General features: G+C 43.3%; 2 protein-coding genes across 3 annotated transcripts in view; both read right to left on the bottom strand.

Annotated features, from left to right (window-relative positions):
• PTPRB (protein tyrosine phosphatase receptor type B) overlaps positions 1–1,360 on the bottom strand; it is a 146,110-nt gene extending 144,750 nt beyond the window's left edge. Inside the window, exon 1 of the mRNA XM_063927468.1 lies at positions 310–1,360. Within this exon, the coding sequence (XP_063783538.1) occupies positions 310–364 (55 nt within the window). The 5' untranslated portion in view covers positions 365–1,360. The remainder of the gene's footprint in view (positions 1–309) is intronic.
• A 1,231-nt stretch (positions 1,361–2,591) lies between these two features.
• The window catches only part of PTPRR (protein tyrosine phosphatase receptor type R), a 415,965-nt gene continuing 392,405 nt past the window's right edge, over positions 2,592–26,151 (bottom strand). For both annotated transcript variants that reach the window (XM_063927466.1, XM_063927467.1), the window contains 3 exons: positions 23,591–23,748; positions 14,244–14,357; positions 2,592–3,479 (listed from right to left, as the gene is read on the bottom strand). In XM_063927466.1, coding sequence (XP_063783536.1) covers positions 3,386–3,479; positions 14,244–14,357; positions 23,591–23,748 — 366 coding nt within the window. In that variant the 3' untranslated portion in view covers positions 2,592–3,385. The remainder of the gene's footprint in view (positions 3,480–14,243; positions 14,358–23,590; positions 23,749–26,151) is intronic.

The raw sequence follows: 26,151 nt of genomic DNA, 5'->3' as shown, positions 1-26,151 counted from the left end.
TATGTAAATGATAAAACATGCCACCTTCAGGCTAGTACAGTCATTATATGTTGCTGAGGCCTGTATTACTGATTGATACAAGCCATACATCTACATCTGCATCATGCACATCAATATCACAATGTAACATTTAGATGGAGCTATTTGTGTTGGCTCCCTGTGTGCAATGTCAGCTTATGAAGCAGTTTTAATTGTAAGATACTGATGCAGGGATGAGCCATTATATTTATCCCTGACTAATGATGTATCCTTCTTCCCATTCCTGCCTTCTCATCTCCACCAGTCTTCCCCATTCCATTCCGCACTTACCTGTTATCAGACAGGACAGGCAGCTAACCAGTAACACACGCACAAGCACATCCATTTTCCACCTAGCAGTCACTCCATGCTTCTGTCCAACAACCTAGATAAGTGAAGCTAACACTAGGAAGGAAATGAGCCTTCACGGAGGGAAAAAGTCAGTGACGAGAACTTCCTTCTATTCAATTGTTTTGGGGACTCTAGTATACTTTGCTTGAGTCTTCAACATTGATTTAATATCTGTGTGTATTTTTGTGTCTGGACCTTCCACAGAGGTCTCACAGCAGAGCAGCTGAGACTGCAGAATAAGCACATTAGACTGACCCAGCAGGCTGCACCAAAAGAGATGCTCTGTGTTCTTCTATAACTGTAAATCAGGGACAGGTTTTCTAGTATTGGAACTTTAGCTAGAAGGGAAATGATTCCCTGTCACTAGATTTCTGCAGGGCAGTGTAATGTACTGTCCATCTGCATCTGATGCTGAAACTTTATTACTCTGTTTAAAATGTATTTTTATAGTGCATCCAAATGTAATAAATTGGTGAGTCATCTCTATAATCTAAATCAGTAATTTACACACATAATAAAGAACTGTACCCAGCTCTATGAGGACAACTTCATATATTTGTCACTTTTTTCAAATTTACCACCACTGTTTTAATGCTAGATATAAAGATATTTTTGATTTGTAATAAAACAGTATGTACGCTCTCTCTTGACTGTTTCTGTCACCCAGACTTGTACGGTACATCTAACCTGGTGTCTCGATATGCTGGCTAGTAACCATTATCCTATTGTCCAGTATTCTTCACCTCAGTTACTTACTGTATCAGTATTTTATTACCAGTCCAGCCACTAGTGCAGGGCTATTGCCAGAGTGCAACATAGATAAAGGGTGGTTGTTCCCATGCTGAGCACTATTTGAACTTCAACTCTATGGGGTCTATTTACTAAGCCTTGGCTGGAGATAAAGTCGCTGGAGATAAAATACCAGCCAATCAGCTCCTAACTGCTAATCCACAGGCTGTGTTTGAAAAATGACAGTTAGGAGCCGATTGGCTGGTACTTTATCTCCAGCGACTTTATCTCCAGCCAAGGCTTAGTAAATAGACCCCTGTCCCTTGATTGCTGTGGTATTTTTCAGGATGCAAAAAGCTTACAATGCTTGTGTATAGCAATATGGTCTCTGTGACTTATTGTGCAGGTGAATCACATACATGGAGTCACGGGTCCGTTTTTTATTAGTAACAAATGCCTAGCAGATTTTCCTATTGTATTACTAATATCTTACAGATGTTTTGACTATAGCTCTCAAGACTGATACAAAATATTGCTTTAAGGAAAACATAATGATGAAGTAATGCTATTCTCCCAGTACAACGCTGATGTGATCTTACCAGGACTGCTACTGACAGTTCTGCATTACACGGAGAGGACTATCAGGAACTAGTAACAGTCAGAAGTAAACAAAACATTTGTAAACACTTTAATAAATATATTGGCATAAGTCTCCTAAAGGATGAAATGCCATTATCTGTGTAGGACTCTGCTGGGATAAATGCTCCCCTGTATTTGTACTGAGCAGCTGTATACGAGTATTTAGCAGGAGCAATTGTCTAATTATCAGTAAAGGAGAGGCACCCGTGCATTTACAAACTGATGAGCAGGGGCAGTGGACTGGCAGGACTCACTGTTCTGCTCCACTCACACTATTTCTATTGCTCCACTCACACTGGGGTCTATTTACTAAGACTTGGATGGAGATAAAGTCCCAGCCAAACAGCTCCTAACTGACATTTTTCAAACACTGGCTCTAACATGGCAGTTAGGAGCTGATTGGCTGGTACTTTATCTCCGTCCACTTTATCTCCATACAAGGCTTAGTAAATAGACCTTTCTATTGCTCCACTCACACTGTTTCTATTGTGAGTGCTTCCTTGCTACATCCAATTCTAATCAGTGAAATAGTTACTAATATACCAAGTTTATTGCAAAGTCTAATTAGCTTCAATGTTTGAGCAAATGTTAATTTTAGTGTAAATGCAAGTTACATAAAACTTCCATGTGAATGTAAAAAAATGTCCCCCCCCAAAAAAAAGATAGATGCAATCATCAATGTATTAATGATATAGACTTATCAGAAATTATTTTTGCGCTGTTATGTACGTCCGTCTATCTATCTATCTATCTATCTATCTATCTATCTATCTATCTATCTATCTATCTATCTATCTATCTATCTATCTATCTATCTCATCTGAAACCTTGCAAAAGGACAATGGCACTAAATGTTTGGACTGTAGACAATAATTTTATTCCTTGCAGTTTTAATATATGCTATAAAGTTCTCAGGTAAAATAACTCACATGATTTACAAAGACACAAAGTTTAGAAGAGGCGCAGCAAGTAGTACAACCCACAGTATACAGCAAATGCATATCAACTGATTAAAAGTACATTGTGCTCCTTTTAAATATCCTGTTGGAAATTCACAATTGCTAATAGAACAAAAACACATCTCCATATAAAATAGTCACTGTTTCTGAAACAGTTTAGAAAATAAACAAAGAAATATTATTTCATTAAAAATAAACATATTACTCGTAACACTAGCAGCAATAATCTTATGTGGGCAAGAAACAAATTCACCACATAATAAGTAATAGCACTTAACAGAGTGACATTTCACAGTCCATTTACAAGACACACAGTTTGCAAACGTTTATTTGTTATACACTGAATAATCCTTAAATATCCACTGTGCCTGGAACAGTAGTACATACTGTACATACTTTCTGGTAGATAATCGTATTTCAAAAGTATATCCACCTTTCAGTTACATATGTAAATTCCATGTACAGCTTCTATACCGCCCATTGCTTTTTGCAGAAACTTGCATCACAGGTACATTCAGTGACACATTACTGTCCATCTACTGTAATTGTGTCAAACGTTCCACCAAATCTTCCATGTTCTCGCTACATTCTTGCTTTCCAAGGAGCCTACTTCGCTTCTTGAAGAAACTGCTGGTCGGTAATTTAAATAATTACCTAAAATCATCATTAGAAATCCGATTCCCAGACGTTCACTGGACCATTTCTGCGGAGAGTCGACTCTCATAAAGACTCAGGGCATGGTGCACAAACTGGTATTGTTCACTTGTTTGAACCATTCCTCCCCTATTAAAAGTAAGCAATGACATGATTATACAGACAGCATGCAAAAGATCCTAAATGTAATGAGAACAGTTTTAAGCCATGAACTATCAATCCCAAGGTCCTTGTGAATCATTGTGTTCAAGATGGCAATATTAGGAACCATTTATTACAATAATACTATTACTGATATTAAAATAATGATTTGGCTATTTAGTGCCACTTTACATCATCCAACCAAGAGAGGTTTTTTTTTTTAATTATTATATAGGAAATAACATACTTTAATAGTCTGAGAAATTGTACTATGGAAATATACACAAACTCTTATTTACAGTATACAGGTCAATAGACAAGTTTGCTAGGTGATATCGTATGATGCTCACATATACCGACATGCAAACAGATAAAAGCTACAGAGTAATTCTGAGAACACACAAAGGTTCTAGGTGGCAAATCAAGGATATGGAAATCAAAGGTTACGTGTAACATCTATACTAATTTACTGTACAATAGGGTGTGTGTTATTCCTTATCATAAACCTTTCCAGCCAATGACAACTAAAGCAACAACATCAGCATTCATCTCATTTATGATGTCAGAGCCTATAATTGATATTATTTACAGGAGTTTATAAATGTTAATGACACGTGTATTATATTATTAGGGGATGTAGTTCACTTATAACATGATTCAATGTATGCAGCAATTCTGAGTGTAGGTCGGTGTGTACAGTATTTACTGTATTATGGCTGTATTTGTATAGGGACTGATGTGTATATATGTATTCCTCATATTTAGCTTGTGACAGCTGAATTGTCTCCCTTGGCCATTTACTGAACAGGATATATTGCAGTCTGGTTGAGAAATTACAGGAAAAGCTGCCCAGTTTTTGTCTGAACTCATGGCCGAGTAGGGTGTGAAGGATTTTACACATGTATGACACAAAGTAATAAAACATCAGATTAGTCATTTTGCTTTTTAAAGTTTTAATTTTTAAACAATATCTTTACTAAAGTGTTTACATGTAATGTGAGACAGTAGTCATGGGAATCCATTTATTATAAAATATTTGCAGCATATCCCAGAAAAAAGGTGTTATTCAGGAAATGTGCTGCAAATATTTAATAATGAATGGGCCCCTATGACTTCTATCTCCCAATACAATAGCTGCAAATACTATCACACGATAGAGGGACCACAGCACATATTGGCGATATCTGCTGCAATCGCTCCATTTCTGAGAGCAGCTGCAGTCCCCATAGGTCTCTATGGGGCTATTCAATGCTGAAGATGGTGGTAGCCCACTGTAACCTATGGGATACAGATCACAAAAGTAACCACAGAGAGTTCCTCCCGAACCCTACCTTTCATGTGCAGACTGCAGAAGTCACGTTACCACTCCGCGCACATCATAGGAATGGGCTCCTTCTGGAACCCCTGTTCCTGCGGGTGTAGAGTGATACATCTGGGTGGCATACTCTTATACTGGAGACTATGCCCACATCGCACCGAGTATGTAATTATTAATATATAGAACCCTAAGGAATTTGACCTCATTAACCCTTTTAAAGCCTTGTTTGTGCATATTTAACTTTGAGGGCTTTGGGAAGGAGGTAGGGGCCCATTTATCCAGAGGAGAGGAATGTAAAGGGGAGGACAGAGGAGAGCAATGTGAAGGGGCTCAGTTTCTGAGGAGCATAAAATAGGATTTTAATACCTACCGGTAAATCCTTTTCTCCTAGTCCGTAGAGGATGCTGGGGACTCCAAAAGGACCATGGGGTATAGACGGGATCTGCAGGAGCTTGGGCACACTAAAAAGACTTTGACTGGGTGTGAACTGGCTCCTCCCTCTATGCCCCTCCCCCAGACCTCATTTATAGGAACTGTGCCCAGGAGAGACAAACATTTCGAGGAAAGGATTTTTGTTCAACTAAGGGCGAGAAACATACCAGCCCACACCACAAACATACCGTACAACTGGAGTAGCAGGAAACCAGATAACAGTATGAACTAACAACAGCAACAAGCTGAACATAACTGATACACAAACCACGTGTAACAGAAAATAACCAGTATCAACCTAACTGCAAGGAACAGTCCGCACTGGGATGGGCGCCCAGCATCCACTACGGACTAGGAGAAAAGGATTTACCTGTAGGTATTAAAATCCTATTCCCTTTTACGTCCTAGAGGATGCTGGGGACTCCCAAAGGACCATGGGGTCTATACCAAAGCTCCAGACCGGGCGGGAGAGTGCGGACGACTCTGCAGCACCGATTGAGCAAACATGAGGTCCTCATCAGCCAGGGTATCAAACTTGTAGAACTTAGCAAAAGTGTTTGAACCTGACCACGTAGCTGCTCGGCAAAGTTGAAGTGCCGAGACCCCTCGGGCAGCCGCCCAAGAGGAGCCCACTTTCCTGGTAGAATGGGCCTTTACTGACTTTGGCAACGGTAGCCCAGCCGAAGAATGAGCTTGCTGAATCGTAGTACAAATCCAGCGTGCAATAGTTTGCTTAGAAGTAGGATTTCCAATCTTGTTGGAAGCATACAGGACAAACAGAGCCTCTGTCTTCCTAGTAAGAGCCGTCCTGGCGACGTAAATTTTCAAAGCTCTTACAACATCTAGAGATTTTGGGACCGCCACAGCATCCGTAGCCACAGGCACAACAATAGGTAATTAATGTGAAACGAAGAAACCACCTTCGGCAGAAATTGTTGACGAGTCCTCAATTCCGCTCTATCCGAATGGAAAATCAAATATGGGCTCTTGTGAGACAAGGCCGCCAATTCAGACACTCGCCTGGCAGACGCCAAGGCCAAAAGTATGACCACTTTCCAGGTGAGGAACTTTAACTCAACCTTACGCAAAGGCTTAAACCAGGGAGACATAAGAAACTGCAACACCACTTCCAGATTCCACGGCGCCACGGGTGGCACAAATGGAGGATGAATATGCAGCACTCCCTTCATGAAAGTCTAAACCTCAGGAAGGACGGCCAATTCCTTTTGAAAGAAAATAGATAAGGCCGAAATCTGCACTTTTATGGAACCCAATTTCAGGCCTGCATCCACGCCCGCCTGCAAAAAATGGAGGAAACGACCCAAGTGAAACTCCTCCGGAGGAGCTGCTTTGGATTCACACCACGACACATATTTTCTCCAAATACGGTGATAATGTTTCGCCGTGACCTCCTTCCTAGCCTTAAGGAGAGTGGGGATGACTTCCCCGGGAATACCCTTCCGAGCTAAAATCTGGCGTTCAACTTCCACGCCATCAAATGCAGCCGCGGTAAGTCCGGAGACAGGCAGGGCCCCTGCAGTAACAGGTCCTCTCTTAGAGGAAGCGGCCAGGGTTCTTCCCAGGGCCGTCTTAACGGCAGTGTAGGCCCCTGGGCACAGCAATGCATTGGGCCCCCTACCCATCCTCCAGCGGTAAGGGTGGGGTGTGCTATCAGCGGCAGCTTTGATGTCCCGCGGGCGGTAGGGAGTGTTCTATCTTCCTCTCAGCATGTAGGACCTGGAGCAGTAATTTCTGCTAATTGCTCCTTTACTGCACAGATGGGATGGGAGGGAGAACACTAAACTGTAGAAGGGGGCATTGGGCTGAATGACGGTGCTCTGGTACATGACTTCAGGGGTGGTAGGGGGTGTTTAATACGCTGGGGAGGGGTGGCTAATGGAGTGGGCTTAATATTCATAATTTTCTGGTGGGAGGGCAGCTTGCTTGACTGCAGATATCTCAAGTTCCTGAAAATATATTTCTTAGCTTTGAATGGGATAAAAAACTAGAGAGTCCCACCTTTCAGAAGGTTCTGGGGACTTGGGGATCAGAGCAATCCTCCAATGAATATATAAAACTGTATACCAGGCATGTGGAGCTGGAGCAGGGACCAGCTGCTGGAAGGCTGATATCTCTGGTTCTGGGCACAGTAGAGACAAGCTGACAGTGTCCAGCAAAAGGGGAGAGTCTCAGCTTTTGGATTATACCCTCAGAAAAACTCTATGTTAGACAGAACCTGAGATATCTGGCTGGGAAGAGCAATTAACAGGCTCGGATGGGGACCACTGCTTGAACGTTGGATATCTCCGGTTCCCCAAGGCTGATTTTCAAAAATCTGGTACCCCTGGAAAGAGGGGACCCTCAGCTATCAGCCTAGGGCCCTTATACTCCTGGGGCCCTTGGGCAAGAGCCCATTGAGCCCATATGAAAAGACGGCCCTGGTTCTTCCACAAGTAATTCCTGAAGATCCGGATACCAGGCCCTTCGTGGCCAATCTGGAGCGACTAGTATTGCCTGAACCCTTGTTCATCTTACGATCCTCAGCACCTTCGGAATGAGAGGAAGCGGAGGGAAAACATACACCGACTGAAACACCCACAGAGTTACCAGGGCGTCCACCGCACAGGCTTGGGGGTCCCTTGACCTGGAACAATACTTCGGAAGTTTCTTGTTGAAGCGAGATGCCATCATGTCTATCAGAGGAGTTCCCCAACGCCTTGTCACTTCTACAAATACTTCTTGATGAAGAGCCCACTCTCCTGGATGGAGATCGTGTCTGCTGAGAAAATCTGCTTCCCAGTTGTCCACTCCCGGGAGGAAGACTGCTGACAGAGCGCTCACGTGCTGTTCCGCCCAGCGGAGAATCCTTGTGGCTTCCAACATTGCCGCCCTGCTCCTTGTTCCGCCTTGGCGGTTTACGTACGCCACCGCTGTGATGTTGTCTGACTGGATCAGGACAGGGAGACCCTGAAGAAGGTTCTTTGCTTGCAGGAGGCTGTTGTAAATGGCTCTTAACTCGAGAACATTTATGTGGAGAGAATATTCCTGGCTTGACCTTTTTCCCTGGAAACGCCTTCCCTGCGCTACTGCGCCCCAGCCTCGGAGACTTGCATATGTGGTCAGCAGGACCCAGTCCTGGATTCTGAAATGGCGTCCCTCTAGGAGGTGAGAGCTTTGCAGCCACCACAGGAGAGAGATCCTGACCCTGGAATCTAGACTTATTTTCCGGTGCATGTGTAGGTGAGACCTGGACCATTTGTCCAGCAGGTCCCACTGAAAAACCCTGGCATGAAACCTGCCAAACGGAATGGCTTCATAAGCCGCCACCATCTTCCCTAGCACTCGAGTGCATTGATGAATCAACACTCTTGTTGGTCTCAAAAGCTCCTTGACCATGGTCTGTATTTCTAGAGCTTTGTCCTCCGGAAGAAACACTCTCTGAAGCGTTGTGTCTAGGATCATGCCCAGGAAGGGCAGCCGAGTCGTCGGAAGTAACTGAGACTTTGGCAAATTTAAAATCCAACCGTGATGTTGCTGAACAGTCAGGGATAGTTCCACATTCTTTAACAATAGTTCCTTTGACCTCGCCTTTATCAGGAGATCGTCCAAGTACGGGATAATTGTGACCCCTCGCTTAATAACCATAAAAGCACCAAATTATTTGTGCCCCCGCCCCCCCCCCCCCCCGTTTTGCTCCCCTTTACTTGTGAGGAGCTTGGAGGACCGGGCCAGCGTTCTCTGCAGCGGCTGCGGAGAGAAGAAAATGGCGCTGGTGAGCTGTGCAGCTAAGCCCCGCCCCTTCCCGGAACGCTTCAGTCCCGCTTAAATTTGAATTATGGCTTCTACCAGTACCAAAAAACCTTGGTAACTGCTGCCCAGGGCCCCCCCCCCCCCCAGCGCCCTGCACCCTGTAAGTGCCGTTGGTGATGTGTGTGGGAGCATGGAGCGCTACTGCTGCGCTGTACCTCCGTCACTGAAGTCTTCTGCCATCTGAAGTCTTCGGTTCTTCTAATACTCACCCGGCTTCTGGCTTCTGGCTTCTGTGAGGGGGGTGACGGAGCGGCTCCGGGAACAAGCAGCTAGGCGAACCAAGTGATCAAACCCTCTAGAGCTACTGGTGTCCAGTAGCCTAAGAAGCAGAGCCCTTAACTAAGCAGAAGTAGGTCTGACTTCTCTCCCCTCAGTCCCTCGATGCAGGGAGCCTGTAGCCAGCAGGTCTCCCTGAAAATAAAAAAGCCTAACATAAAGTCTTTCTAGAGAAACTCAGTAGAGCTCCCCTAGTGTGTGTCCAGTCACTCCTGGGCACAAAGTCTAACTAACTGAGGTCTGGGGGAGGGGCATAGAGGGAGGAGCCAGTTCACATCCAGTCAAAGTCTTTTTAGTGTGCCCAAGCTCCTGCGGATCCCGTCTATACCCCATGGTCCTTTTGGAGTCCCCAGCATCCTCTGGGACGTAAGAGAAAAAATATATAGAATTACATTAGCTGTGTGACTTACATTTTTTTTGGTAATTACATTTTATTTTATATAACATTAATGTGTATGCTCACATTTTTTATTCTTTAATTTGCTACAAACTATATAGAACACACTTTATTCTTAAAAAGGAACATAACAATTGTGGTTGACATAACAATGTAACAGCTATATAACATGCAATACACTACAATTGCCAAATTACTTAATTACTTTATAGAATGCCTAACATTAAAACATACTAAAAGTATTTTTTGTAGTGTAATGGCTTGTGGGCTGGTTTCTTTAGCCTTTGAATGTGTTTAAATCAGTCACTCATGTGAGCTAATTGGACTTACTGTAAATGTCAGATTTCATCAGTCTCGCTGGCAGGGGGGCTGTATATTGTTTGGCGAGTTAATTTGGCAAGTTTGCAAGTCGCTGCATATTACATCTGGCGAGTAGTATTTTTAACATTAGAAACATCTGGAGGGGGTGTTGTGCCACAGCGAGAATGGTTGTGGCAAGTTTCTGGTGAGTTTGCCTCTTCTCACATTCTGTTACATATGGAGACTTCAATCTTGTCGGAAACAAGCCAAAAACTCACCAGTTTTCCAAACTTGCATCCTATTATAGTGTAGTATGAATAGTATTTAGCAGTAGCTTTCAGTCAAATTTTGCAGACGTAAAAGTTACATTATATTGAAACATTCTATGTTCTAAAAGCGGTATAGCTTTTCCCGTGGCTATAACACACTGGTACACCTATATCTCAGAGTCACTTTGCTGAATGTGATTGGTAAATCCAAGCTGTTATTTTTCTGCCACACTTCTTGGACTATTATATGCACTGGGAGCTGTACGGTGCAAAAGTAAAGGAGAAACCCCGCTAGCCACCACTTGTCTATAAACTTCCCGTCATTTAATAACAGGCAGAAAGGAGTACATCTAATCACTGAGATTGTCTTTTGCACATTTTTCCACTTTATATGGCTCAGGCCTCACTGAAAACTGTGATTTGTTTTTGCCTATAGTAGTGTCATACGGAAGGCAATCAATTTGCCGGCTGTTGGGATCCCCGCGGTCAGGATACCGACGCCGTAATCCTGACAGCCGCAATGCCGCCATCCAGAATACTGGATCCCAGGGACTATTCCCACTTGTGGGTGTCCACGAAACCCATAGAGTGGGAATAGATCCTGTGGTGAGCGCAGCAAGCCTGCAAGGGAACTTGTACCTCTCGCCCCGCTGGCGGCATTCTGGTGGGCGGGATGCCACTGTTAGGATACTGACAGTTGGCTTCCGGTCCGCCGGAAATACATATATGTATTCCGTTTCATACAGTTGATGTTTTGGAAAGGAAAGGTTTATTTTCTGGTATTCCTTCCTGCATATAACAGTAGAGATGAGCGGGTTCGGTTCCTCGGGATCCGAACCCCCCCGAACTTCACCCATTTTACACGGTTCCGAGGCGGACTCGAATCTTCCCGCCTTGCTCGGTTAACACGAGCGCGCCCAAACGTCATCATCCCGCTGTCAGATTCTCGCGAGATTCGTATTCTATATAAGGAGCCTCGCATCGCCGCCATTTTCACTCGTGCATTGGAGATGATAGGGAGAGGACGTGTGCAGCGTTCTCTCAGTTGCGTTCAGTGTGCTGCAAATATCTGTGCTCAGTGTGCTGCAAATATCTGTGCTCAGTGTGCTTGCAAATATCTGTGCTCAGTGTGCTTGCAAATATCTGTGCTCAGTGTGCTTGCAAATATCTGTGCTCAGTGTGCTTTATTGTGAGGACTGGGGACCACCAGTATTATATAGTAGGAGGACAGTGCAGAGTTTTGCTGACCAGTGACCACCAGTATTATACGTTCTCTGCCTGAAAAACGCTCCATATCTGTGCTGCATTGTAGTATATAGCAGAAGGACAGTGCAGAATTTTGCTGACCAGTGACCACCAGTATTATATCAGTACGGTACAGTAGTCCACTGCTCTACCTACCTCTGTGTCGTCAAGTATACTATCCATCCATACCTGTGGTGCATTTTAGTTGTTGTGCGCAGTAGTAGGAGGACAGTGCATAATTTTGCTGACCCCCAGTATATAATATATAGCAGTACGGTACAGTAGGCCACTGCTCTACCTACCTCTGTGTCGTCAAGTATACTATCCACCCATACCTGTGGTGCATTTTAGTTGTTGTGCGCAGTAGTAGGAGGACAGTGCAGAATTTTGCTGACCAGTGACCACCAGTATTATATCAGTACGGTACAGTAGTCCACTGCTCTACCTACCTCTGTGTCATCAAGTATACTATCCATCCATACCTGTGGTGCATTTTAGTTGTTGTGCGCAGTAGTAGGAGGACAGTGCATAGTTTTGCTGACCACCAGTATATAATATATAGCAGTACGGTACAGTAGGCCACTGCTCTACCTACCTCTGTGTCGTCAAGTATACTATCCATCCATACCTGTGGTGCATTTTAGTTGTTGTGCGCAGTAGGAGGACAGTGCATAATTTTGCTGACCACCAGTATATAATATATAGCAGTACGTTACAGTAGGCCACTGCTCTACCTACCTCTGTGTCGTCAAGTATACTATCCATCCATACCTGTGGTGCATTTTAGTTGTGCGCAGTATATATAGTAGGAGGACAGTGCAGAATTTTGCTGACCGCCAGTATATAATATATAGCAGTATGGTACAGTAGTCCACTGCTCTACCTCTGTGTCGTCAAGTATACTACAAAAGTTCAGTAAAATGACCCAAAAATCAAAATTAAAAGCGTCTGAGGAGAAGCGTAAACTTGCCAATATGCCATTTACGACACGGAGTGGCAAGGAACGGCTGAGGCCCTGGCCTATGTTCATGGCTAGTGGTTCAGATTCACATGAGGATGGAAGCACTCATCCTCTCGCTAGAAAACTGCAGTGCCACTCCTAGATGGGCCAGGTGTTTGTGTCGGCCACTTGGGTCACTTAGCTTAGTCACACAGCTACCTTGGTGCACCTCTTTTTTTTCTTTGCATCATGTGCTGTTTGGGGACTATTTTTTAAATCTGCCATCCTGTCTGACACTGCAGTGCCACTCCTAGATAGGCCAGGTGTTTGTGTCGGCTACTTGGGTCGCTTAGCTTAGTCACACAGCTACCTCATTGCACCTCTTTTTTCTTTGCATCATGTGCTGTTTGGGGACTATTTTTTAAATCTGCCATCCTGTCTGACACTGCAGTGCCACTCCTAGATGGGCCAGGTGTTTGTGTCGGCCACTTGGGTCGCTTAGCTTAGTCACACAGCAACCTTGGTGCACCTCTTTTTTTCTTTGCATCATGTGCTGTTTGGGGACTATTTTTTAAATCTGCCATCCTGTCTGACACTGCAGTGCCACTCCTAGATGGGCCAGGTGTTTGTGTCGGCCACTTGGGTCGCTTAGCTTAGTCACACAGCTACCTTATTGCACCTCTTTTTTTCTTTGCATCATGTGCTGTTTGGGGACTATTTTTTAAATCTGCCATCCTGTCTGACACTGCAGTGCCACTCATAGATGGGCCAGGTGTTTGTGCCGGCCACTTGGGTCGCTTAGCTTAGTCATCCAGCGACCTCGGTGCAAATTTTAGGACTAAAAATAATATTGTGAGGTGTGAGGTGTTCAGAATAGACTGGAAATGAGTGGAAATTATGGTTATTGAGGTTAATAATACTATGGGATCAAAATGACCCCCAAATTCCATGATTTAAGCTGTTTTTGAGGGTTTTTCGTAAAAAAAACACCCGAATCCGACAAAAAAATTTCAGGGAGGTTTTGCCAAAACGCGTCCGATTCCAAAACACGGCCGCGGAACCGAATCCAAAACCAAAACACAAAACCCGAAAAATGTCCGGTGCACATCACTATATAACAGAAGGATCATTTACTTATTAATTGATAACTTAGCCATGATGGTGTGCCTCACAATGAATCACAAAATCAATGCCCACCCATTTCACTTGGGATTTGGGAAAATAGCCAATTCTACTGAGAGCCAGGGAGAATCCCCAAAATTCAGAAGTCTCCCAGCCATTCCAGCAGAGTGAGCCAGTATGTCTAATAGCCAAACCAAGGAAATATTGATAAAGCTATGATACACTGAACACTACGGTATGTTAAACATCTGCATATTATTATTTATAAAAGAGAGGAACATTTGTCCAAAGCTTCTTTTCTTCTATGTACAGTAGCTAGGACAATAGCCAGGGTAGTAACTAATTAGCTTAGACTGTAGGGATGAAACACTGAAAAGATACTTAGGCAGTAATTTACTGTTTTTTACCCTACCAATACCAGCATACATTTTCTCCAACAATTTAGTCATATTTATGCATTTAAATCTAATTAAAAGCCGGCTTCTGCCATTCTGACAGGTATTCAGAAATAAAATTGTATAATTGATTGCTACACAATAATGGAATATCAGTAAGTTAGCACTTTTGTGTTGGTTTCACACCAACTGTGTTCAGATTACAGTATGTATAACACTGATTGTGATCTTGACTTATAAATATTTACCTGTCCATTCTTAGCCGGCATACAATGCTTAATACATCTACAACTCCTTCTTCCTTCATCTGACAGCAGCCAATGGATGTAGCGATAAAACAGCCAGTTCTTCCAATTCCAGCACTGAAACAATACAATAAATTCTCCTTGGTATACAAGAGTAAAATTAAGGAAAATAAATGAAGATATGCAAGCCATAGAGATAGAACACAACATATATCATCTATTTGCTGAGTAATGCTGGTATATTAGTCTAGAGGATCCCAAACTCAGTCCTCAAGACATCCTAATGGTCCAGGTTTTAAGGGTAACCAGGCTTGTGCACAGGTGACTTAATTGTTACCCTAGTCAATTTGATTTAACCATCTGTGTTCAGCCATTGATATCCTTTAAATATGGACTGTTTGTGTGCCTTGGTGACCAAGTCTGGGAACCAATGTACTAGTGTGTCTGGAAGATGTAGCATGGAAACTGTATTACTTGGTAGTACCATGCAGTTATAATGTGGGCCCATTTGTACCTGAGCAGAGTAATTAGTAACAGGCATTTTCTAATAAAAGCAGACATGCAGGAAAGTAAGGTTATCTAACAGAAACATGCTATGTTTGATTTCACTGGAAATCTATAGATAAATAACGCATAAAGGTAGAGTCAGACTCCGTCCCACACCATGCCATACACAGTAAGTTTTCCTGTGCCTGTACTGTGATGGATGAGGGCTAGCGTTGCTATATATCCTGGTTTTCCTGGGATCATACCAGAATTGGGGTCTGTGCTCCCGCATTCCGCAAGCGGGATGCCCAAAATTCCCACTTTTTCTAATGGTCTGTTAAAGGCATGCTCGGGCCACACACCTGCAGGACACTAGGACCTATCAGCTTGCACAGGGACCATGTAATCCCCCCCATCCCTTCCCCGTCTGTGAATCCCACACGGAACAGCAGTAAAGGGCAGACTCTTCCTCCGCACTTTGTAAGTATGTGCTGCTCTGTCTATATTCTGTAGGGGATGTAGTTACCATCAGAATACCGACGCCGGGTTCCCGACCATGAGAATGACGTCAGCAACGCCAGGGCTATTCCCGTTCATCAGTGTCCATGACACCCATAGACTCTTGAAACTCCCCCCACTGCTGGCATTCTTGCGGCGAGGATCCCGGCGTTGGTATTCTGACCGCCGGGATCCCGCCCGCCAGGATTCCATACCCAGCTGAGGTATGTAAGAGTAGGGCAACTTAACATACCAGAGGGTTGTTGTATTTTTATAGTTAAGTGCTGCAGCTTTTGCTAATCCTTATATATCAGGTGGCACTGGAAAACAGCATGCAGAGCCTATAGAACATATAGAAACTTATGCCCACCCCCATCTCCCTCACTCTCTCACCCTCTCTCCACCCAAAAAATACGCTTGCTATGGTACCAGGCAAATTCATGTTACTACCCTAGATGGTAGTTGTTGTGAAATTATTATTTTTTTTAAATACAATTATTAGACTTGGATAATAATCATACATCATTAAATTCTATGTACAGCTTGGATTTTGACTTCTGGCAAGATAATTCCCATATTATGGCATATTCTGTATGTGATAGGGTACGGGATTAATACACCAGTGAGATCCCCGGTTAATTATTCAAGTAAAGCCACTCTAATGAGGGGTGCTGAGAGGGGAGAGGGGTGCTGTGTTGGTTGCTGAGAGGGGTGCTCTACTGTGGGGCGTGCTGTGAAGAGAGAAGGGTGCTGAGAGGGGTGATGTAGGATGGTGTCCTCTAATAAACACTAAGGGGGAGATGTAATAAGTAGTGATAAAAGTGGAGACGTGAGCCAGTGGAAAAGGTGCTCTGTATACTTTTAAAGTATGCAAATTATAAATTGTATGTCAATGCTGATTGGTTGCCATGGGCAACTTCTCCACTGGCTCACTACTCCACTTTTATCACTGCTTAGTATATCTCCCCCTAAACTTGGTGGTGGGATCATCTGCTGTTGTGGAGCAGAGGCTGGAGGCAGATACAGCCACAGTCCACAGCACCGCTGAAGGGTGGTTCATCAACACCCTTCTTTATTAATCACACTGCTGCAGCTCCCTGCCAGCTAGCACCCCCCTTTGTCACCCTGGGCACATGAAAGCACCTTTCCCCACAGGCTGCGCACCTACATGTAGGTGATATTTGGTGCTGGCTGTTGGAGTTTGTAGTAAGCTTAATTATGGCTTATTTTCAGACATATCTTTTGCAGCATGAATTGGGCTGGTGCAAGTAGCACTGATAAAGGTGATTACTAGTATCAAACAAAGCATATGTATAGGGGTGACAGACAGATGTATACATCTCTGTATACTGATGAATATACACATTTCCTTACAATCATCCGGGAGCATTAACGGATGACTTATGTCCAACCCTGCATGGCCCCGATGTGAGTAGCACCATGATAAAGGACAGGTGGAGTAGCTTGTAGCATCACCTGAGCTTTAGATAAATGCACAAAAAGCATGTGTTGTGGGTGGGTGTACAGTAAATGGGGTTATTAGAGGAAGGTCACTGCCCACGGACACACTGATGTGCTAATAAGATAACATGCATTCTGTCTCTGCAGCTTACCTTAGTCTTCTATACATATATGAAGTATGAGTGTCTAGATATTAATATGCAGCATATGCTTATACACAAGTATTGGTCGGGTGTGGTATGTTAGGTAGATTAGACTTAGGTCGACAGTGTCTAGGTTGACCACTATTGGTCGATAGTAAGTATGTCGACATGGTTTCTAGGTCGACGGGGACTCTAGGTCGACATGTACTAGGTCGACATGAGAAAAGGTCGACATTACTTTTTTTTTTTACTTTTTTGGGTGTTGATTTCTCCGTACAGTGACGGGGAAGCCCAATTAGTGCACCGTGTCCCCTCGCCATGCTTCGGGTAGGTTACTGTTCCCAATTGTAGTCCACGTGGATCGTAAAGTATGACAAAGTTAAAAAAATGAAAAAAACAAGTGAAAAACTTGTGTTGACCTTTTGTCATGTCGACCTAGAAACCATGTCGACCTACTAACTGTCGACCTAAAGACCGGATCCCGTATATGTCTCTCTCATTTGTAAAATATATTACATTTATACTGTACATAGCCTGGCACATGCTTTCATCTTCATGAAAAGACATTTCTGTGGGCATCCGATGCTTCCTCATCACATTCCTAACAGCCTCCTGTACAGGAAATGTTCCTTGCAAAGGAAAAAATCTTACGTGTGTAGTCAGGATGTGGAGATTCATATATGTACTGCACGAAGTGACAATGTAAGACTGTAACATCTAATAACATGTCATATACATGTCTCTAGAAAAGGCAGCATCATTAATACAAACTGAAGAATAAGCAAATCTGTAGGTTCGGTGCATTTATTACATCCACAGGCAGAAACAAGATAGATGTGATAAGATTCAAGGAATAGAAAGTGCAGATTTATGGGAGAAAAAAACATTTTCAGCACGGGACTGCAAAGCCTTGTCCTCCCTGCAAAAGGACTTTTTACTACACATACCCATGGAAGTGCCAGAGCTCCACCTTCCAGGGGGACTTTATGGAGGAAGGCGCATGGTTCTTCCTATTTACACTAATGTATTAAAAACCAATAAATGTATGCTAGAGCAGAACAATTGAGAGTCTTTTTTATTGGCAGGACCTATGTTGAACAGTGTCAGCGGTGTGTGATGGACATCAGTCTACACAATGAATAACTTAACCAGGGATTGGTTATTAGCCAGGATGTGAGACAACACCGGGTTAATGCAGCACACAGCCAACCAAGAGCAGGTTAATGCAGGTGGCATGCAGTGTTTGTAATGCTCACCTGCAGGTACATGCTGTAGTGGCAGTGGGACTTGGTACGGTGGTATATAATAGCACCACCACTGTTATAGGGGCACTGTTGAGGCACAGTCTCTGTAAGACACACTCAGTGGCACATCCCTTATTTGGATGATAGAAGAAGATCACACAGGTTGCATGCGCAACAGCGCACCTGTTACTATGGAGACCCTGTCACACTGAGGAGACAGCACAGAGCATTTTACTCAACATATTTAACAAGAGGTGATAGCCTTTTTCTCCTGCCTATTACAATAAAAACTGGATTATTACTGCTTCTCCTGATTTACCACCAGATAAATAGTGGAGTTATCACGGACTTCTTATTTCCCTGGTTAACACTGTTCCCATGACATGGCGGCAGCAAAGTCACGCAATTCATAAAACTTTTATCTCAGGATGTTGCTATCCTTCCCTAATAGGCTGCAGACGTCTGGACACTCCCTCAGGTGTACTGCCCACGTGCGCCTTTTGTCTGGTCCATATGCAGTAAAGAAAACAGGGATGTTCCTTAATGCACACGTTTGCAAATGAGATCCTGTGTGTTTATTTCTGCAATAAAGGTACCATTAACATTAAATACACTGCTCATTCTATGGACATTTAGAATGTTGTTTATTTAAATTGCTGTTATCTATGTAGCAATCCGTTTATATGTCATACTCATTAGGCTGTGGTAGTGCTGACCCCATCTATCTTATAATTATACATTTAATGCATATATTTATTGTATTGTTTCTGAAACATCTATTAATGTACTAAACTGAGAAAGCCTCTTCCTATACATAAGGAATTGCTGAGAACTTTTTGCAATATGTGGGTTGTAAGACTGGAATATACAGTAAGACATCTAGGTCTCGAGCAAGGGCCTAACTATAGTGGGAGAATGAAGTGCCATTGCTATCGGGCCCGGAGGCATAGGGAAGCCATCTGCCTTTCTTCCAGATCACTTCAGCATCAGTGCTGGATGGCACGGCAAGAACAGGTAACAATGTATTTAATATAGAAATGGACATTCTTAAAGCTATTTGCCTCAAATAGGAGTAGTCAGATTTTTATGGCCTGTATGGAAATATTTTGAAGGAGCGCCCACCCAAATATTTCTAGCAGCAGTTGTTAATATTATAGACCAGCGTAGTTCACAATATGTTATACTGTAATGCTGCCAGAATGCATTGACAAAGCAAGCTATTCTGTCAATTATAGTAATAACAATAATAATAATAATAATAATAATACTGTAATAAATCTGTCCTCTGATATCAGGCCAAAATATGAGTCTGCATACTACTGTTAGCACAATCCTACTCTTTTGGGCCCTACACACTTGTCGACCCGCCGCCGAGCTGCCCGACGGCCGATATGGAAGTTTCTTCACTCCCCCCGTCACCCGGCTCCATAACAGTGCATGCTAATATGGACGAGATTGTCCATACTCGCCTGCATGCATAAGCAGCGGAGCACCAACAATGAACGAGCGCGGGGCCGCACATCGTTCATCGTTGGTGCTTTCGCACTGAACAATATGAACGAGTTCTCGTTCATTAATGAACGAGAGCATTCATATAGTTCAGTGTTATTTTCTAGTGTGTAGGGCCCATTAGTAAAACACTCAACATTACATTCTTCTCCAGCCACTTCTACTGTTTTATAGATGGGGTCCCCAGCTAATTGTGATAACCTAGCATCTACTGTACTGTAACACTTACAGTTAATGTTTATGCAGTGAATGCTGATGTTAATATTTAAAGAAATTTTTTATATCCTACGTATGTTTTATGTTGGTTATATCTTTCCTTTTCCAACACATAGGGGTATATTCAATAACTGTCGGAAGCTGCCGTCTTGTCGGAAAGACGGCAGCTTACGATAGTTTTAGGTCGGAAGGGGTTCCGACCTATTCATTAGGGCCCCGTTTAATCCGCCAAGTTGGGAAACCCGACTTGTCGGTATGCACGCCGATCAGCGTGCATTGTCGGAAGCGGAGCCAAACCAGACAGGTTTTAACCCCGTTTCCGACAAACTCAATCCGACTTGAAAACAGGTCGGATTGAGGTGAGGAGATGGGGAGCGGTGCGGCGGGCTATGGGGATCGGGAATGAGAGGTACCTTGACGGCCTGGCACCTCTCTCCCTGCAGCGCCACCCCCCGCCACCACAGACATCACCCTCCGCCGGCCGCTGTTGGAAGCTCCCACTGCCGCACGCAGCCGACCAGCTCCCCCCGCAGCCAGCCAGCTCCCCCCGCTGCCCGCAGCAGCCCAGCTCCCCCCACCGCTGCGGTCAGCGCACCCGGCAGCCGCTGACAGCAGCAGCAGGACAGGACCCCGGGTACGGCCGAATCCGACTGTCGGATTTGGTCGTCCATTGAATAGGGGTTGTCGGGTCCATTCCAAAAACTGCATGTCGGAATGGACCCGACTCTTATTGAATATACCCCTTAGTAGTACTTTTAAGATCACACAAAGGCTAAAACTAAGGGGAGTGGTATGTATCACCACTACATGGGATGCTGAATGTCAGTATACCGACATCAGCATCCCGAGCGGTAGAATAGTAGCAGTGGAGGCAAGTGCAACAAAGCCCCTTGAAGGCTCACTGCACTCGCCACGTCGTTAACACCCATAGAGGGGGAATCACCTACCTCGCCAGTATACCGGCAGCGGTACGGTGCCCCCGTCGGGATCCCAGCATCGGCATTGTGACAGCCGGGATCCTGACAATCTGATTGGTTGCTCTGGGCAACATCTCCACTGCAATGAAACTCACACCTTAGTAAATATACCCCTACAAGTCTACAACTATCAAAAAGTATGCCGAGCTTGTACCAGACAAAATGGCACCCTGCTAGTGCATACTGTACATCAACTTTCCTTAACAAAAATTTTTTTTTTAATTAAACAAGACAATACGGAAACACACAATGCAATGCACTGGCTGGATGGTCTTTTCACACATTACCATTGTTTAATTTCACAAATATTGTATAGAAACTACATACATGTAAGTACAATGGGGGTTATTCAGAGTTTGTTGCAGTTTTTGCTGAAATAGCACTATGTACATCACTGATATGGTAATGACGTGACAAAAAGAAGGGGGGGGGGGGGGGTTTGGGTACTCCGAAACCCCCCCCCCCCTGCATGTGTCACTTGATTAAGCAGTAATAAATAAGCTTTTTACCATATGTGTATTTATTTATACTCTTTTACTATAGCGAGCAGAAGTCTTGTGGCTGTTGAAACAATTGGATTGAAAAAGATGATATTCTAGGGGTCCTAATCTTGTTAATTACTACAGTGTCAAAAAGAACCGCCATGGTTTCAGAGCTCGGCTATTAGCCTCTGGGAGGAGAGTGTTTTATTTTATGAGCAATCTCCCCATAAAAGTACCAGCTATGTATAGATCGGCTTGGGTATTTACTATACCAGGGGGACCACATGCTTGTAGGATCCCTGCTATAGTGGAGATCAGCTCTGGCTGACCACTGCTAGAACTGGGTTAGGACTTGTGGCATAGTACACTGCTTGTTTGTGTATTTATTTATTTATGTATTTGCTATCTTTACATAAAGCAGCATCTGTGGTCTAAGTGGAGATAATTGTCAGTCACTTTTAAGTTTCCACTATAAAGCAGTGTGTTTATTCTGCAAGTGACTGACAGTTACCTTCTCTCGGACAACAGATGCTGCCAATTAATTAGTTTAAGCCAGGATGTGAACATAATAATTACATTATCAAAGATCATTATGCAATACTACTGATTCATCTGACGTGCATAGTACAATGCTCTCAAAGTGCTGTCTAGTGGCAGAAAAATGTACTGCAGTGAATTTCAAGTGTTGGAATATGCATATACATTATTAAATTAGGTTTAACAAATATAGGTGTTGGAGTCCATTCTAAACAGTCACGTATTACTTATGGTGTCCGGCTGGATACTGCACTATGTAACAATTTGACTTGGAGATTAATGTTAAGGTGCACTCTTCTCATAATTACAGGTATTGCAGGTTGATAGCTCTATCATCTAGTGCAGGGGTGGCCGGACTTTTGAGACCTGGGGGTAAATTTACTAAGGTGGGAGATTTTTAGAACTGGTGATGTTGCCCATAGCAACCAATCAGATTATATCTATTATCTGCTAGAAGCAGCTAGATAATTGGTAAGTAGAATCTGATTGGTTGCCATGGGCATCATCACCAGTTCTAAAAATCTCCCACCTTAGTAAATTTACCCCCTGGGATCTACTTTATGTTCACTTACTTACCGGTGATCTACCGGCCTCAAATAACACCAATAATAATGCTCACATTTAATAATAGCATCAATAATGATGCTATCAAATAACAGCACCAATATTAATGCGCACATTTAAAATTAGTATTAAGAATGACATCAAATAACCACTCTCTGTGCAAATACTCCCCTTTGCAGATCCCCCCCTTGTGCAGATACCCCGCTTCCACACCCCTGCATAATAGCCCCCTGTACAATACCCTCCTCCGTGCAAATCCCCCAATTTGCAGATACCCCCTTCCAGTCCCCTGCATAATAGCCCCCTGTACAATAATCCCCTCTGTGCACCCTTGCAGATCCCCTTTGTGTAAAAGAAAACCTTTTACCACGTGACGATACCACGCTCTGTGCAGATCACCCCTTTGCAGATCGTCCCTCCCCTATTGAAGAAACTTACCTGACAAGTTGTCACGCTGCCTAGCTTCAGTCCTCCCTCCCCCTGCAGTCACACTCCCGCTTTCACGCTGCATGGCCTCCCACTGGCTGCTTTTCCTGTCGTCGCCACCGCCAGCTGGATCAAACTGGATCCAACAAGCGCCCAGGCTCCTCACATCGCACGTCTGCATCCCTGGGAACTGTGAAGAGATGCAGTGGTGGCAGGCTCCTTACAGTTATTTTCTGTTAAGTCTGTCGCAATCTACTGGCGGATGCTCCGCAAGCTACCGGTAGATCACGATCTACCTTTTGGCCACCTCTGATCTAGTGCATGGGTATTCAACCTGCAGCCCTCCAGCTGCTGTGAAACTACACAACCCAGCATGGCCTTCCACACTTTTGCTATTAAGGATGCTAAAACTGAGGCAGGGCATGCTGGGATGTGATCATTTTTCAACATGGTTAACTTCAACTGGAAGAGTTATTTTAATTGAAATATAAATAATTTTTATTAAAAAAAATGTCAGCATAGATAGTTACATCCTATATAATAAAAGTCTAATGCTGCTCCTAACCTCTATGGGGAGAATTCAAGTGTTTTGCGCACTGGTGGCTACTAGTTGGCGCCCGATGGAGCAATTCAAGTTTTGCTCCATTTGGGCACCCACAGCCATCAGTGCTGACATTACTGTTAAGTTATTCCGTAATTTTGACGGGCTGGTAACTAGCTGTAATATTAAACCAGAGCAGAACAGTGACCTTTGGATGAGCTAAGCCATATAGGGAAAATATGAATCCGACTGATGTTGAACATTACCTGCAATGCACTACCACAGGACCTCTTCCAGCAAACATTTCTTTGTCATCTCCTACATCCAACATAAGCTGAAGTAGTGGCTGAGCACTGTCTGGAGTCTTGTGATCAGGCCAAGAGGTGTACCAGTAATGTTTAACAGTGCGTGATTGGCTTCCTTGCTGAAAGATAAATAAATAAATAAATATTGAAAGTATGGAAATTAGATAGTGTCAATATTACCACTACTGCATTCAATACATATTACTACTACAGCATATAGTACATATTACCACTACTGCATTCAATACATATTACTACTACAGCATATAGTACATATTAACACTACCACATACAATACATAGGTATTACCACTATTGCACACAGTCCATATTACCACTACAGCATATAGTACATATTACCACTACAGCATATAGTACATATTACCACTACAGCATACCGTACATATTACCACTACAGCATACAGTACATATTACCACTACAGCATAAATTACATATTACCATTACTGCATACAATACATATTACCACTACAGCATACCGTACATATTACCACTACAGCATATAGTACATATTACCACTACAGCATACCGTACATATTACCACTACTGTATACAGTCCATATTACCACTACAGCATACAGTACATATTACCACTACAGCATATAGTACATATTACCACTACAGCATACCGTACATATTACCACTACAGCATAAATTACATATTACCATTACTGCATACAATACATATTACCACTACAGCATACCGTACATATTACCACTACCGCATAAATTACATATTACCACTACAGCATACAATACATACTACCATTACAACATACAGTACATATTACCACTACAGCATACCGTACATATTACCACTACCGCATACAGTACATATTACCACTACAGCATACCGTACATATTACCACTACCGCATAGATTACATATTACCATTACTGCATACAATACATATTACCACTATCGCATACAGTACATATTACCACTACAGTATACAGTACATACTACCACTACCGCATACAGCACATATTACCACTACCGCATACAGTCCATATTACCACTAGAGCATACAGTACATATTACCACTACCGCATACAGTACATATTACCACTACAGCATACAGTACATATTACCACTACTGCATACAGTACATATTACTATTACAGCATACAGTCCATATTACCACTACCGCATACAGTCCATATTACCACTACCGCATACAGTCCATATTACCACTACAGCATACAGTACATATTACCACTACCGCGTACAGTACATATTACCACTACCGCATACTGTACTGTATTACCACTACTGCATACAGTACATATTACCATTACTGCATACAATACATATGACCACTATCGCATACAGTACATATTACCACTACAGTATACAGTACGTACTACCACTACCGCATACAGCACATATTGCCACTACCGCATACAGTCCATATTACCACTACCGCATACAGTCCATATTACCACTACCGCATACAGTACACATTATCACTACCTCTTACAGTACATATTACCACTACTGCATACAATACATATTACCACTAACGCATACAGTACATATTAACACTACAACATACAGTACATATTACCATTACAGCATTTAATACATATTACCACTACCGCATACAGTACAGATTACCATTACAGCATTTAATACATAATACCACTACCGCATACAGTACATATTATCACTACCGCATACAGTACATATTACCACTACAGCATACAGTACATATTACCATTACAGCATAAAGTACATATTACCACTACTGCATACAGTACATATTACCACTACCGTATACAGTAGTGATGAGCGGGTTCGGTTCCTCGGAATCCGAACCCCCCCGAACTTCACCCATTTTACACGGTTCCGAGGCGGACTCGAATCTTCCCGCCTTGCTCGGATAACCCGAGCGCGCCCAAACGTCATCATCCCGCTGTCGGATTCTCGCGAATTTTGTATTCTATATAAGGAGCCGCGCGTCGCCGCCATTTTTCACTCGTGCATTGGAGATGACAGTGAGAGGACGTGGCTGGCGTTCTCTCGGTTTCTGTGTTCAGTGTGCTGCAAATATCTGTGCTCAGTGTGCTGCAAATATCTGTGCTCAGTGTGCTGCAAATATCTGTGCTCAGTGTGCTGCAAATATCTACTGTACGTTCTCTGCCTGAAAAACGCTCCATATCTGTGCTCAGTGTGCTGCAAATATCTGTGCTCAGTGTGCTTTATTGTGGGGACTGGGGACCACCAGTATTATATAGTAGGAGGACAGTGCAGAGTTTTGCTGACCAGTGACCACCAGTATTATACGTTCTCTGCCTGAAAAACGCTCCATATCTGTGCTCAGTGTGCTGCAAATATCTGTGCTCAGTGTGCTTTATTGTGGGGACCAGCAGTATTATATAGGAGGAGTACAGTGCAGAGTTTTGCTGACCAGTGACCACCAGTATACGTTGTCTGCCTGAAAAACGCTCCATATCTGTACTCAGTGTGCTGCATATATCTGTGCTCATACTGCTTTATTGTGG

Source organism: Pseudophryne corroboree, chromosome 6 (assembly GCF_028390025.1).
Source record: "Pseudophryne corroboree isolate aPseCor3 chromosome 6, aPseCor3.hap2, whole genome shotgun sequence".
Lineage (NCBI taxonomy): Eukaryota > Metazoa > Chordata > Amphibia > Anura > Myobatrachidae > Pseudophryne > Pseudophryne corroboree.
Note: the sequence above shows the minus strand (reverse complement) of the source record. Positions and strands in the feature narration are given on the sequence as shown.